Source organism: Diadema setosum, chromosome 5 (genome assembly GCF_964275005.1).
Source record: "Diadema setosum chromosome 5, eeDiaSeto1, whole genome shotgun sequence".
NCBI lineage: Eukaryota > Metazoa > Echinodermata > Echinoidea > Diadematoida > Diadematidae > Diadema > Diadema setosum.
Window position 1 is genome coordinate 29,588,911 of NC_092689.1, and position 16,117 is coordinate 29,605,027.

Sequence of the window (16,117 nt, forward strand, 5' to 3'; positions counted from 1 at the left end):
AATCTCCCAGGAATTTTATCTGTTTTTCCCCATTGTTCAGGTAACACAGAGGATGCCACTTTTGATGTCGATTTGTCGTCAGCAGCAGAAATTAACAGCAGAAAATAAAATCATTAAACTCACGGCAACAAAATACTGTATGCCTTACGAGCAAACTAGTTAGCTGTGTGATAACAATCAATAACAATTTCCACGTTTACGGCAAGAGAACTTTCACAGCAAAACAGAAAGGAGGACAAATGAGAAATGCGCATTGGTTTTCAAAAAGAAGCAGAAAATTTATTTAATTACTTTTCTCATTGCAGTAGCCTTGATGCAGCAAACTAGAAACTACAGTTGTGGCAAAAAGGAAATAGGAAAACCCAAATACAATCACATCTGTTTGCAAAATTATACACATTTCGTGATAAGCACAAACATTAAACATATATGATACAATCTTTCAACATTAACTCATCTAGTATATGGTATCTTCTCCTTGGCAAATTGTATTTCGTCTCAACTTTTCCTGTGCGAATGAAGTACAGTAAACTTCTTGATAAGACCGTAGAATATAAGAAGGCCTACGTTCTACATTGTATTGGTAAATAACTCATTTCCTTTGTTGAGTTAGTGTTTGCAAACACCTTTCATGAATAAATAATTTCGATCAAATACTTTGAAAAAACAATTCTTAGTAAAATGTCGGCAACCTTCATATAACTATTTGATCGATGTGTGACTAATTCATAACCACATAATTAGAAAAAAATAATACTAATTATATTCATGTACATCAAAAAAAGTTATGGCATTCGTATCGTTTTATAGTTTATTTTGACAATTTCTACTATTTCTAGGACGTTCTGCCGACAACATTCACAAGAAGGGGAAAATAGTTATTGTATATAGTAAGCTTCGATCTAAAGCAACCTCAGATATATTTACACTGCAGTGTGAAACGTGCAATAGTCTCTGTTTATGATAGCAGTCCTAAGTTCAGCACTCATATGGAATGCAGCCGCATATGGATGGAATGCATAATACACTTTGCCTTGAGATTTTCTGTTAAGAATTATGACAGAGGTTTCTCCAATACAGTCCTAGTCCTATAGTCCTTAATAGGACTTTCGAAAACACCGAGGTCCATATTTTTAACAAGAAACTCGAACTGAGGCACAGTATTGGGAATGATTATTTATTTTATATTTGGGATCAAAATTTTACACAAAAGAATGGGAAAATGTGAGGCGAAGTCATGTCGTGGATGCTATATCGTGGAGGAATCATACAGTGATTGTGAAGCAGGGTGCGATGTCACAATTAGTTTTTATTTGTGCCATTTCATAAAGTGGTCGATGAAGCAGTGCGTGATGTGGGAATTGCTTTGTTATATCTTTGTGACATCATTTCACAAGTAGGATAAACTATTTGGAAACTGTTAAAAGTTACGTCATTTTGCAAATAGCCACGAGTGTCAAACATGCCAATATTCTGACATAGCTGAAAACATCTTTAATCTCGTGAAGCTCTTTCAACCAAGAGCTAGAGGATATTCTTTTTTATTTCATTTTATTTGTTCGTTTCCATATCCAAACATATAATACAAAATAACTACACGTAGCATAATCGATTTGTACAAGGTGAGATGTCATGAACAAATACAAATGGCAATAATAACATTACAAAAGTATAATACATATACATAATGTAACATGAATAGTATAATACATACGTATAAATGTAAAATAAAGTCAGATGTTTTGTTCTGCGCTTAATCAAACGGTACTAGTTATCATATTTGATACACTCTATCTATATTACATTGTATTTACATTTACATAATACTTCTTATTCTCGACATGAGAAGGCTTCAAGTTAATGCCTTATCCTAATCTGATATGGTAATTACTATAAAATGGATTAATAGAATGTAGCCAAGAAGAAGCGATGAAATGTGTCACGTGTAGGCCTACGTGCGCTCTTTATTTTCTTGTTAAACATGCCCGGGTGTAAAAAAAACCGAACATCTTCGGACATCTTGGCTTTCGAGCAAGTTCTACATGTAGCTGACTGGTAATCACCCAGAAAGGTACATAAAAAATGTCATTTTATAAAACAAGTATTGCACAGGTTTAAGTTTGTGATGACGTTAAGGAGATCCGGCTATAAAAATGGACACGGAGCTCCATGATGAAGCTCTATCTCGGGTTTTCACAATGTCGTGCATGTATCAGCATTGTAAATACTCTCTCGACTAGAATGCGCTGCATATATCCACTATGAAAGCGGGAATTTCCACAAATATACATGTGGATTAAGTGAATTAAGCAATATCAGTAGAACAGATCAGTGAAAGTTTTAGGGAAAACCGAAAATCCCTTCAAAAGTTATGAATTTCTAAAATTGCATTGCCGCCATTGCTGGCTGAAAAGACTACAGCCATGACAGCATTTGGCGATGGTACTGCAGAACAACAATATAAATATAATAAAAATTCACCGAATTTTATTTTCTACCAAATTGGAAGACTAATTGACTTACACCTTTTAGAAAGCAGGGAGAATGATAATACCCTAAACAATATGTCAACAACAAGTCAAAGTAAGTGCACATTTCGTTTAAAAAAAAAAGGAAATTTGTAAAAACTTTCTTTAAATCGTCGTTATATCTCTGTTCTGCAGTGATATCACAAGCCGTTGTAGCCTTATCATTCAACCGTCGCAGGACTAAAACTTTAAAAATTCATTACTTTTCAACGGATTATCCGGTTTCTGATGTGTTCTACTAGTGTTGCTGCAGTTAGCAACATGGATATTTGGGGAAACTTCCCTATTAAAACGCACTCTCACCTATGCATTATTTTATAATGAGGTAAAGTCCTTGACAACTACCATGAGTATTTCTACAGTGCAGAATACGCATTAACGTTAAATTTCCCTCTCAAGAGCATACGAAGTCTTCAGCTTATTACGTGTTCAAAAATGGACCTCTAAAGTCATTGGCCATAATAAGTGACTTTATCAACAAACAAATCTGAAATTGTCAGCAATTAATGTCAGCACAAACTCCACTTAACAGTATTTTAAACTCATTAATATATATTTACAGCATTAATGGAAAAGGCGATTCTAGTGTACGTTTCTTCTGTTTACTATAAGCTATATTATTAACAGTTCAATCTAGTTTAGCTACACACGGGACGCGGAACGGGAAGAATTCCTGCACGGAACTCTCGGGAACTCATGGGCTTAGTTGTTGTTGTTTTTTTTTTTATTTATTGTTCCCCCCTTTTCAATTACACAACCCCTGGTCTTGGTGATGGGGAGTCTCGTCGGATTCACTCTTCCGATTTTTACATTTTTTTTTTGAGACAACCGACTGAGCTTCCCATCATAGCTTTTCGCGGGGAGCAAAGTCATGTCGTTATATCTTTCAAGTTCCACTTCACTGCCAAGCATTCAAGTTTCCCTTGTACCTGTGTTGCAGCTGAGGAAAGAAGACAAGGGCAGAAGTTTCCAGTTACACAATGTCTGATGTTAGCTTTACGATTAATCTGCCAGATGCAAGTTGTAGCATATAAAAGGATGTCAAAACATACATTATGAATGATACGTCGGTATATTACTGAGGAAAAGGATAGCAGCAATAGAAATAGAGTAATCATACCTAGAGAAGCTCAAGGAAAAGAACCCTTTTGACATATTGATTATGTTTCAAAGCGCAGTATCTCGAGAAAAGAGACGGCATATTCAAACACATAAAATTGTTGTGATTCTGTTATGTTACTGCATAAATTGGCAAAAAACAGACCTAAAAATTCAAAAACGTTCCAGTGCTTAATACTGCAATGAGGAATTTTACACCAAATATAAACTTCGTTCGTTGCCATGTTTCTTATTTAAACATTTACCATGCAGTTCTCCATTGTCCATCTGAAACAGTACATCTTGACAGTTGAATGTTATTATCATTATGCTTAGATACATTTTGTAAAAACTTGTGTTTCCTTCAGGCTGTTTTCTTGTATTACAAATATTAACGGAAAGCTTATACGTGATCCTTACACACCCGTGTATGTTATGAGCATCGTTATTATATTCAAGAGAAACAGAGAAAAGAAAGTTACAACTGCCGAACAAATATGAACAAGAAATGAAAATTGTAGGCATACTGACCGTTTATCGTCTTTTTCCAGTAGATCTTGCCGTTGCGTCTGCGCTTGGCTCTGGGTCAAGTTCGATGTAGTTACTCCCCTGTCAACAATAAGCGGAGATAGAACACGCATATCGAGTTTGACATCAATATGCGGGGTGTTGGTGTGCATGGTTACAGTGCATGTACCAAGAGAATACAACTGAAAAAAATTATGTAAATCAGTTCCATTATTTGGGCAGATACACTGTATTTGTTTTACAGTCATCAATCTATTTACTCATGGCACTAATTTGGCATATCACATAAGATTTGAGAAATAAATATTTTTTTTAACAAATTCATTAATAGAGGGCTTAAAATTGTCTCCCTTAGGAGACAAGAAGCCGAAAATGTAACAAGTTTTAATACACACGACGACGGACGACGCACGATGCGGCGGAATCAGGGCCCTGAATAATCGCATACCTCATTGCATGAGGTTCTATACTATCCCTCTGAAAACAATACAACTTGACTGTTGATTAGAGTCATTTTGTAGACTAAAGTCTTTCATGTGATAGGTCCTTAGAAAACTATTTCCGTTCTTATCTAAAGCAAAGCTTTGATATTCACACCTGTATAATGTTATAAGCGAGAGTGGAGAAAGAGACAGAAAACAGCACTTGTCAAAGATTACTATCAGAACAGGACATGAAAACTGTAATTACTAACCGTGGCGTTATCAAATGTGAATTCCGTAGATTTTGCCGTTGTGTCTTCGTTTGGCTCTGGATCAAGTTCGAGGTAGTTACTCTCCTGTCAACAACGGAGATGGAAGCGTAGTTAGACATTATTATCACATATGCGTGAGTATGGTAACAGTACACGTACCAAAATAATCCAAGTAGAAAAAAAAATATGTTATGTAAAACATTTCAGATTAATGCTAATAGTGCAGATCTTTGTTTTATAGTGTGAAGCCGATTCGGAAGATTCTGCCACAGAGTAATCAAACCATAAACATAGGAATATTTGGAAGCTCTCAAAACTACTATCGACAGAATTATGTAAATTTTTAGTATAGTTTCACGAAACGATAGTGACTTAAAAAGTGCAAGAAATGATGACATACCTCCGCAATATTTGAAGGTCGTGCAGTTCGAGGAGGGTCAGCAGGAGGAAGCATTACCGTTGGATAAGCGTATTCCTCAAGATCAAATTCCACGTACTGGCTCCCCTGCATTGTCATAAATTGATACCTGTTATTATAGTAAACATTTTCAAATTCCTGTAAGGACGGAGATGCATAGTCTTCAATTCTATTCAAGATGTCGATAAAATTCATCTCTACACAGCACTCTTTTTCGACACGAGATTATTGTCACCATATGTGATAAGTTTTCAAGAATTGAGAGCACACCTCGGAGTTCTGTGGGGATCGTCTGGCCAAAGATGGTGGCAACCGCGTTGCATATGCGTGTTTCTCGGGCTTAAGTTCCAAAAGTCTCTCCTACAGGCACATCAGACAATCATTTGCTATAAGGATAACGATTGATCGATTGATTGATCTTATGTCAGCATTTCCTTAACATCCATAAATGTAAAACTAAGTCAATTGAACAAAGTCATTGAGTACAATATTGTTTGAACCTAACAGTCGAAACAGGTAAGTGATTTATTAAAGTGTACTACATTTTCCCATGATGAAACAAAACGAAGAAGAGCAGGTTTATTTCATGCGTATGCAAAATCAAGAATCTGCCTCCACTTCAAAGTACAATTTATGCCACTTTAGATATAACAGAAACCGGTTTCTGGCAGATAACCGTCGATTCCGTAGGCCTGACAGGAGTAGGAAGTAGTCTTGTTGTTGAGTGGTCTTCTTTGGAAGACCACTCCTTGGCCCATCTTCGACGTCCCTAGTTTCCCGGAACTTCTAAAGCTCGTAATAGGGTTAACTCCAAATCGAGCAACAACATCCGATTCTGTTTTGGGAGTACCGGCTTCGATTTGGCCGATTGCTCAGGCCTTCAAAACGTTTGATAAACATGACATCTTTAACATTATCGAACATCTATTCTTGTGAAAGTAAGCACTGCCAAACAAAACAGTTTTGTACGTTTCATCTTCCAAACAGGTGAAAACATGGTTGAATAATTTCCGACTAATTCATTTTACAGGGGCGGTGAACTGGGCTCAGTCGGCAGCGCGTCTGCCTCCATCACAGATCAAAGGGACCCGGGTTCGATTCTATCTAAGCAATGTGGTATGTAATCATTATCGTCCCCTCTAGCAAGAGGTAAAACACTCTGTCCCTCCGATAGGACATAGAATGTAGGCCCTGTGTGTAAGAGAAAGCCACAACTCATGCGTGTAAAATATCCAGCTTCATTCATTCATCGTAAACAACAAACCCGATGAAGTGGTCCCACCTCACATCAAACTGGACCTCATGTTGAAGACCAGCTAGTGCAGCTAAATATGGGCCATCCAGCCATCTTCTCAGATGGAAAATGAAACAAACAAACAAACAAACAAACAAACAAACAAATCATCATTCAACAGACACGCGGCTGTTAACAAAATCATAATATTACGATAATTTGTCTATTCATTTTGCAAATTTTCACTTTTGATTTTGTCCTGTATTCAGGAGTACACTGTACTGCGCATTCTAGGATCACACAACAATAACAAATTGAGTGTTATTCTGAAAGGGAATAAGTGAATTTTTCACCGATATCAAAATCAAGAATGACAAAAAAAAAACAACAGAAAAGATATCAAGGCTCAAAACTGAACTGCAGAACTTTTTAAGGGTTTATATTTGTTTATATGTACATTAGTGTGCTCTAAATCAATTTTAGAAGCTGTTGCTATCAATAAAAGTAAACTTCATGTGCTTAATCCATCAGTATCCCACGTCTTTACACTCAGTTTTCAAGTTCAACAAAATCAGTGTTGTATATCATTACAAATCTATATTTTCTCACTTAAATGCATAAACACGAACTGTTCATTGAACATACACCGTTCTGAATTTATTGCGTAATGTTATGTAACCGACTATGACCTGTAACTGTTCACCTGTACCTCGGTGAGAAAATACTTTGCCATGCTTTACTATTCAGTGATTCAGGTGATCTGACTTTGTGTATTAGCGAAAGCAGACAGACCTCTCCTCTCTCCTTTCTTCTATCCTATCTCTATGCCAGTCATCCCTCCCTCCTACACTGTATTTTCCTATATGTTATGTATTATGTACGAGGGCTGCATGCAAATCAAGCAATGCTTAAGCTGTAGCCCTTCTGTGTTATTCATTGCATCGCTGATATGTTCTGTTGTACATTGTAAATGCAATGAAGAAACTGTATTGCTGTATATTCTAAAGGGAACGAAGAAACTTACTTTGTTAACAATTAATGTTTATGTATATATATGTATGGCACCATCAATGTATATAATATATGTGTATGTATCTGCATGAGCAATGATATAATGTAGGAACCAATAAATCAAATCAAATCAAATCAAAAACATACACATACACGAACACGTACACACCAGTACCCTCATGAGTACACTTGTGTGACAAAGCGTGTGCAAGAAATGATGGCCTACCTCGGCAATATTTAAAGATCGTTCAGTCCGAGGCGGATCGGGAGGAGGAAGCATTACCGTTGAATTAGCATATTCCTCGAGCTCAAAGTCCCAGTAGTGGCTCCCCTGCGTTATATACCATAAATGTATAATTATCATGAATATTGTATGTGTTTTATATATATATATATATATATATATATATATATATATATATATACATATATATATTTATTTATTTATATGTGTGTGTGTGTGTGTGTGCGTGTGCGCGCGTGTGTGTGTGATTGTTTCATTTCGTTTGTGAAAAAGAAAATACAGACATGGAAATTATTGGAAATTAGCTCATCATGATATATTTTCGTAATATACATTTTGAAATTCCTATATAGACAGAGCTCCGAAGTCTTCAGTTCTATTAAGACGTCGCTAAATTTTACACCCACAGTGCACTTTTTTTCCCGACATGACGCATGAATGCGATTGCCACAATACGTCAGACAAGTTGTCAAGATAGCATACCTCTACATTCTCTGAGGACCGTCTGGCCGGAGGAGAAGGTAACCACGTTGCATATGTATGTTTCTCGGACCCATGTTCGAACTTATGTCTTTCCTATAAAAAAATATATATTTATTTAAAAAAAAATTGATTTCATAGGATAACTATTTGTAATGATATATCTTGCCATTTTTACAGATACAGAACGACAAATTCAGAAATGTTATCCAAAATATTGATAATTTTCCCAAATAGACAACATATACTTCTGACGCTTTTGCTTAACTCTCTATGTTTGCGCAAACAGAAACACACATGATACACACTCGGGCAAATAAAAAAGTTTGAAATCTCAGTTTGGTCAATCATTGCTATCTTATCTCAGTGATAACCTAAGCATGCTTGGTAACCACAAAAAAAAAAAAAAAGTTAAATTCTCTGTAAAATTACACCCTAGTTGTTATGATTATGCAACGGCTTACATGGAGGTGTAGTGCTTAGAAATGTAGGGATAAGTTCAAACTGGAAAAGTTGCTAAAAGACCAAGTTCGGTTGGTCATTGATTTTCTTCCCCTGGAATAAGCGCGTTCCTCTCGCTCAGTTTCCAAGTATGAATATGCCGGCTCCCCTGCAAGACATACTGAATATTCATATATAAATCATGTATGGTGTTGTTGTTAATAAGTGATTGTTCCAGTGGGAAAATACAGGTATGGAAACATTGGAAATAAATTCATATCATTTTCATATCGAGAAAAATATGAAGAGAGCGCTAAGAAGTATTCAATTCTATTCAAAATGTCGATAAATTTTACATCCATGCTTGATTTTTCCCAATATAATATAGTATGATTAATGTCATGATAAGTTGTCAAGAGTCATAGCATACCTCCACGTTCTCCGAGGATCGTCTGGTCGTCGGAGAAGGTATACATGTTGCATATGTATGTTTCTCGGACCCATGTTCCAAATTACGTCTCTCCTATGGGGTCATCATATTATTATTCAAGATTCAAGATTCAACTTTATTTTCACTTCCATCAAATAAACAACGAAATTATATACATTGCATATGTACAGGATATTTGTAATACTTGCAGAATGTAATTTGACAAGGTACATATGAAAATGAGATGTAGATGAAAAAAAAATGCAATTACATCTTTGTTAATATATACATAAAGCGTATAATACAAGTCAACTAAGGATGAGGATGGAAGTGGAGGGTCCCACTAAGAAGCAGAGCTTGTACGATATGGGACCCTCAGAAAATACACAAGACAGCAATATAAAACAAAATAAAACGAACCGATGTCAACTGACATCAAGATGATTAGGAAGGGAAAAAGAAAGAAAAGGAAAAAAAAAGAGAAAAAAAGAGAAATAAAAAAGAAAAAAAAGGGGGGAAACTACAGCACGTGCCATCGTGGACGCAGGCAATCTAGATTCCATAATGTAAAATAAGTGATGAAATACAAGCTGGATTGAATATAATGCAAAACATTTTTTTTTTATACGTAATTATGTTGGTAAGAATGCAGGAGAAAAGAGAATAGACACATCGTTATATTCAGAACACAGACAGGAACATAATTACAAGGAGGACTTATGTAAAAAAGAATGATGACTTGACTGAGATGATAAAGGGAAACTAACTCGGTTGGATGTTGTAAGATTTCAATAAAAATGATTTTAATTTATTCTTAAAGGACTTCAGAGATTGAGCTGTTGTAATATTGTTGTGAAGTGAATTCCAATACTTTGGCCCATCGTAGATGAATGTGTTTTGAGCCAACAAAGTTCTCAGAAATGGCAAATGGAAGTCATTTGATCGCCTTGTTGGATAATTGTGAACGGATTGATTTCTTTGAAACATTGTTTCAAATATATTTGGAAGATTATTTTTGTTATAATTATACATAAATTGTCCTAAATTAAACAAATACAAATCATTAATTTTCAATATTTTATGCTCATAAAATAGTGGGTCAGTATGGGACAAAAATGCAGTATGACATTAATGATACGGAGTGATTTCTTTTGCAATGAAAGTAATTTATCTATAAACTAGAAATGTCGCTTTGGCGACTGGTATGCCTCCGCCATAATGCATGATTTTCCCAATAGGTCTAGATAGTACATGTGGACACTGTGTGATTACATTTTCACAAAATTGGCAAAATATTGGAATGACAAGTTTATCACAAATGTGTTGAATGTTCACCTTCCTTGATGTAGGTTTAATTGGATGAATAGGAGAGCATGTATCTAGGGATTTAAGGACTTTAACTTGACTTTGACCCATTCATACATTTAGGCATTGAGTAATTTTCAAGGTACTGGTGTGGAGAAAAAGTGCAATTTCTGAGTTGAATAGTATTGTTACCATTTTCATCTGGCCCTTGACCCTAAAATTCATAAGATAATTACTTTCAGGTAGAACATGCATAATATGTACTAAGTTTCAAGGTAACTTGAGTCACTTCCGAGATATGGAGGAAAAAGTTAGTTCAGCACTTTCACTTGATCTTTGACCTTTGAGGCAAAAAGAGACAAAAAAAAAAACTTTCCAGAGAATTTATATTAGGTTACACATGCATACACCAAGTGTAAAAAAATAACCCTGCTGGCATTGCATAAATATGAGGGTAATAGTAAAATTTTGAAGTCTTGCACTTGACCTTTGACCCCTGGCCTTTGACCCCATGAACCCTACATTCTCTAGATAATCACTTCCAGTCAGTACATGTACAGTATATACTATGTTCCATGAAGATACCTTGAACAATTTTCCAAGGTACGGAGAAATAAAAGAAGTTTTAATATTTTTACTTGACCTTTTGACCTTTGACCTTTGACCTCATGACCCAAACTTTCACCAGAGAATCTTGATTGGGTAATACATGTATACACTAAGTTTCAAGAAAATATCTTCAGGCATTCAATAGATATGGTGGAAATAGTGAAATTTTATGTATTTGACCCTGACCTTTTGACCTTTGACCTTTGACCTCATGACCCAAACTTTCACCAGAGAATCTTAATTGGGTAATACATGTATACACTAAGTTTCAAGAAAATCTCTTCAGGCATTCAATAGATATGGTGGAAATAGTGAAATTTTATGTATTTGACCCTGACCTTTTGACCTTTGACCTTTGAGCTCATGACCCAAACTTTCACCAGAGAATCTTAATTGGGTAATACATGTATACACTAAGTTTCAAGAAAATCTCTTCAGGCATTCAATAGATATGGTGGAAATAGTGAAATTTTATGTATTTGACCTTGACCTTTTGACCTTTGACCTTGAGCATGTGCACCCAAAAGTTGATAGGCACAACTTCACCCCCTAATACACATACATGCCAAGTTTCATTAGGATACCTCAACAGGTTCGATAGTTACCTTGTCCACAAAATTCATTACGGACGGACGGAAGGACGGACGGACGGACAACCCGAAAACATAATGCCTCCGGCACCACTTCGTGGCGGAGGCATAAAAAAAAATACATACATCGCCATACATCTATCCATCCCTAGCCGTCTACTAATACACTTGCATAGATACACAACATACGCACGAAAACACACGCACTCACGCATACATGATCATATCTCCGTATCTCTACATGCTTACATACATACATACATGACCGTATATTAAATGAACAACTTGCCTCTGGTCCATTAGCAGCAGCATTTATCGCGCACATATGGCTTTCCTGCTTGCTCTTGAAGACAAGAGGCATGTAAGGCTTGGGAGAGATGTCCTCATAAATTTCTCCCTAAAACACGACAAGAAGGCAATTTGCATGTTATTGGCATAGAACAAGTTTTCACTGAATACTGCCCACTCAAATTTGAGTGATGATTAGAATTGTTCCTTTTTGTTTTAACGGGTAACAGTTTCAAAAACAAGGGATAGTAAGAGAACTGGGAGGTGTAGAGAATGTAACATTCTGTTGACCTGTGTCTAAGAAAAGAAATTGTCTAGTAAAGTAAAACACCAATTCAGAAAATTCTTCCTTTTTTTTCTAGTAGGCCTATACAGATACAAAGTAAATGTTCCAAGAAAGCAGTGGAAGTGAAAGACATTCATGAAGACACTAACATTGATGAATCCGCCTAGTCCCACTTTAACTTCATACACAGTAATGATAATACTATATTGCATGATATGTGTATGCCTTTGTGTGTATGTTCTCATAATAATGAACGCAGCTTAGTCCCTGAATCTCTATATGCGAAAAATTAAATCAATATATAACATGACAAGGAAAGTTCTGATTGCTTTGAATTGGTCTTATATACCATTAATTGGTAGCCCCTTTCGTGCCCTTACAACAAAATTTTATACTGTACATAAATAGTGTACCGTTGGCTTTGGAATTCAATTACCGTTGAGATATAACCCTTCAAATTACTATTCATTTCTTATCATACTATTCGTTCTTTTGAATGTGTAAACACATATTCTTTAAGCGTTACACGCTCACGTTCTTAATCGCAAATCCATACTAGTAATCACATCGTTCATATCATTTTCATAATATCTATCAACTGTCTTTCTGTCTTCGTCTAACACATAGGCCTACGTGCCGGTAATCATTCTACGTACACGCATTATGCATGATGAGTTAACAGATAGGGGGCCTACACGCTTACAAGCAACATATTTATGTATACGAACATAACGCACTCAGCATGATGATTGTGTATATATACTGACATGCACCCATGTAAAATGAAAGACTTGCCTCCGTTCCAGCAGCGGCATTTATTGCGTCCGCATGGCTTGCCTGCTCATTTGGAAAGGCAAGTGGCATGTAAGGCTTGTTAGGGATGTCCTCATATATCCTTCCCTAAATCACAAAAAGAAGGTCATTTTCATGTTACTGGCAGCGGACATTTTGATTGAAGACTACCTACTCAAGTTTGGACGATGACTAGAATCGTTTCATTTTCTTTAATTAATGTCGTCTGTAGTTATCTGGGAGGTGCAGAGATATCAAAATTATGGTAACCTGATGTGTATCACTAGTATTACAGATACCATCTTAGAAATTCCTTTGTATTTTTCTAGAAGAGCTACAAAGTGAACGTCTAAAAAAAAGCGATGAAAATTGATAACACTATAATTGAGAGATATTCTGTCATGTTCATGCATGTGGAGTTGACATTACCGGTTGGTTGGCACTGCTGCCATTAGTTTTACTTTATTACCACGGTGTTATGTCAAAGAACATTGGAGCACCGTGGTTAATAGTCAAGACGCTGGTCTATCAATAAGGAAATCCAAAGTACAAATCCAACCCTATGGTGTATTAGCCCTTGTCAAAAACGCTTCCGCCGTAGTAATTGGAAGAGAAGCAAGCAGAAGGTCGTCATGAGTGAGAGGAACCTTAAAAGTGCCTACGAAGACGCAATAATCTATCACCTTCTCGATCATTTGGGGTTTGAGAAGGCGAGTTCCAATATCTCATCTCGACTTCCCGGTTCCGATAAGGAAATATGAGGCAAGATAAGAGATCTTGTCATTTCGACCGCCTGCGAGTTGTGACATCTCGTCTCCTCAACTCTGAGGAGAAAAGGCATGATGACAATTCTTGTCTTCCAGACTTTTGGAGTCCCATCATACCACATAATCGGATATCTCGCCTTCTCGGACCCAAGATGTCCAGAAGACGGCACTGTGGATATTTACAAGCTTATGTATCAGCAAGGGGTCCTTTAGAACTACGCCGAAATTTTGTAACTTATATCTATTGATGCAAGCTCTATGAATTATCAAATTTCGAATTTCGAATGCGGAAATCGGTATACCACTCAGAAAAGCTCTGTTTGAAGAAGCTGACGCATTTATTGCAGTTACAGCCAATAAGCAAACAACATTTGGTCAGAGCAGGGAGGTGTGACAGGCAACCTCCCTGGTTCAAATGAATAACTGAATCATTCAGTTCTGAAATAATATGCAAGAGTGGTGTAAGGCTTTCTCCCGGTTCATCAGCATGATTGATAATCACATTTTAATTGCATTAATTAAATTATTGCATAATTACATTGAATTCAAAGAGATCCTCGTGTCGATTGACAGTGATAGTAACAGCGCAAAAGCCTTTGAAAAAGTCAAAGATACATATATCCCGGAACTTAGCACTCTTTGACAAAATGATTTACCAACTCTGTTTATTTTGTCTGAGGTGTACAACCTGTCACATGACGATTTATACATGCGTAATGATAACAACAGGGCCCTGGACTTTGGTGCTAACACTGAAGAAGGTATCATGGGTTGAAAAAAAAAAATCACAATTCTTTTCATACTTCTACTACTATTACTATTACCACTTCTACTAGTACAATATCGTTATCATTGTCCAAGATGTGGCTCTTTACCTCTTGATTGTCTGTCGCGCTACGGTCTGCACAACTCGCCTTGCCCTCCTGTGGAGTTACGTCATGTGTGTTAGATGTGGCTTGGTCACTGTATGGCGTCTTCTTCGTCCTCAAGTGCTTTACCGCGCACACCGTGATGGCTATGATCCCTATTACGGCCAATGATACGCCCACAGCTAGTAGGATGAGTGCACCACTAAGGACAGGGGCTGCTCAAAACACGCAAAAATGATAATAAAAATGTGCACAACAGAGCTGCAGGGGTGATACGTAGTACAATGTAGTAGTAACAGTACAAGCATTAAAAGTATTTAGGAGTAACATTGGTACCAGCAGTAATAGTGGTAGCTAGTTTCAGAAGTATTAGTAGCCGGGACTAGTAGTACCTGGTACACCGTTTCTACCGAAGCATGTGAAGACTGATTGGGCAGAGCGAGCAGAAGAAACCTCTCAGGGCCCAACGGCCACAAAGGCAGTGCCAGCAGTGCATTGTGGCGGGCACAGAGCATGACAAGACACAGAAGACGTCATGGTCATTCACTGCGCCTTGTTCCAACTCCAGTTGCTAGACTCTGTCCTGCCGTTAGACCCAGGTGGACTTGGGAATAGAGAGTGCCAGAGGCTGCTGTCGCGCGACTATCCCTCACCATAAAACCAACTCACGCGCAAGTCATCTTCATCATCCCATCTTTCTCCCTGAGGTGATGGACGAGCAACGAAGATGTAGCCGCAGACCTGCAGACCTGAGACAAGCAGTGAGCCCCTGAGCAACTGAGCGGCCCTCCCCAGGATCACACGCGCTGCTCACCCCCATACCATGAGAAGCGGCAGACTACAAAAGGTGTTCTAAAAATTGTCTGCCTCCACTATCTCTGCGAGGTAGCAGAGACTTGCGGGGATCCCACAACGGCGGCAAAATAGCATGAAGCATAAGAACATCAAGGTGACCCCTGTCATATCCAGTGCATTGAACTCCCGCACCCTACTATCCAGTGGCAAGCAGAACACTGGAGCATATAGCATTCGATCAAGCCAAAAACTACAAGCATGGTGGCCCACAGTTGAGTGACACGGTACTAGTGCTCTTCCAGACCAAAGTAGTCGTCACGCAGGAATTCAAAGACACTTCCATGGTTCACCATTAGCCAACAGTCATGTGACAACCACAGAGGGATGTCATTCCTCTGTATTGTAAGAACAATTCCAGCCAAGATTCTCCTTAACTGGCTCACTCTCCACCTTGAACAAAGAGTACTACTAGCAAAGAGCCAGTGCAGTTTCTGCAGAAAAAGAGGGTCCATTGACATGGTGTGCGTCGCTCGGCAACAACCAGCCAGGCGAAGTGCCAGGAGCACAATGTCGCTTGCTCACCACATTCGTCAATCTTATAAACAAAAGCTTTTGACACTGTAAAGAAGAAGGACTCTGGAAGATCATGAGCAAGTTTGGTTGACCTGACCGCTTCATCCAGAGTGTGCGCCAGTATTTCATAATAGTAT

The 16,117-nt window shown here is 37.5% G+C and overlaps 1 protein-coding gene across 1 annotated transcript in view; it reads right to left on the reverse strand.

Annotated features, from left to right (window-relative positions):
* Positions 1-4,160: 4,160 nt before the first annotated feature.
* LOC140228829 (tenascin-X-like) overlaps positions 4,161-16,117 on the reverse strand; it is a 112,444-nt gene continuing 100,487 nt past the window's right edge. Inside the window, exons 42-48 of the mRNA XM_072309101.1 lie at positions 15,266-15,418; positions 14,619-14,827; positions 12,980-13,084; positions 11,900-12,007; positions 5,537-5,626; positions 4,849-4,932; positions 4,161-4,235 (exon numbers count right to left, since the gene is read on the reverse strand). Coding sequence (XP_072165202.1) covers positions 4,161-4,235; positions 4,849-4,932; positions 5,537-5,626; positions 11,900-12,007; positions 12,980-13,084; positions 14,619-14,827; positions 15,266-15,418 — 824 coding nt within the window. The remainder of the gene's footprint in view (positions 4,236-4,848; positions 4,933-5,536; positions 5,627-11,899; positions 12,008-12,979; positions 13,085-14,618; positions 14,828-15,265; positions 15,419-16,117) is intronic.